We start from the raw sequence: 520 nt of genomic DNA, 5'->3' as shown, positions 1-520 counted from the left end.
CCGCTCTTTCGCGCAGTAGATGAGGACTTCGAATCTGGAGAGAAGAGTGAGGAAGAGGCCTCAGCCATTGGGTCCCGATGGTCAGCTGAGCACAGACCCGGCAGGGACCTCCAGGGATCCCATAGCCCTTTGCTCCAAAGCAAGTAATGTCACGGTCCACAGGATTGTGTTGGGTTTTTCCAGAGTCCGTGTTCCTATTACTGTGAAAGAAGGATGTTCAGATTTCTGAAGGGAGCAATTGAGTTTTGTTCTTGTTTATTTTTATTTTTTTGATGTGGACCATTTTTAAAGTCTTTATGGAATTTGTTACAGTATTGCTTCTGGGTTTTTTTTTTTTGTTTTTAATAGTTTGGTTTTTTGGCCACATGTGGGATCTTAGCTCCCCGACCAGGGATCAAACCCGCACCCCCTGCACTGGAAGGCAAAGTCTTAACCACTGGACCGCCAGGGAAGTCCCTTGAGTTTTGTGTTTGTTCCTGGTTTTGGGAAGCTATTGTAACTCTCTAAGAGGCAAGGAGAT

At 45.8% G+C, this 520-nt stretch overlaps 1 protein-coding gene across 1 annotated transcript in view; it reads left to right on the top strand.

Annotated features, from left to right (window-relative positions):
- SLC9A4 (solute carrier family 9 member A4) overlaps window positions 1-147 on the top strand; it is a 60,424-nt gene extending 60,277 nt beyond the window's left edge. Inside the window, 1 exon segment of the mRNA XM_007456841.1 lies at window positions 1-147. This exon segment is cut by the window's left edge and continues 9 nt beyond it. Coding sequence (XP_007456903.1) covers window positions 1-147 — 147 coding nt within the window.
- Window positions 148-520: the final 373 nt, after the last annotated feature.

Source organism: Lipotes vexillifer, unplaced genomic scaffold (assembly GCF_000442215.2).
Source record: "Lipotes vexillifer unplaced genomic scaffold, Lipotes_vexillifer_v1.1 scaffold777, whole genome shotgun sequence".
Taxonomy (NCBI): Eukaryota; Metazoa; Chordata; class Mammalia; order Artiodactyla; family Lipotidae; genus Lipotes; species Lipotes vexillifer.
Note: the sequence above shows the minus strand (reverse complement) of the source record. Positions and strands in the feature narration are given on the sequence as shown.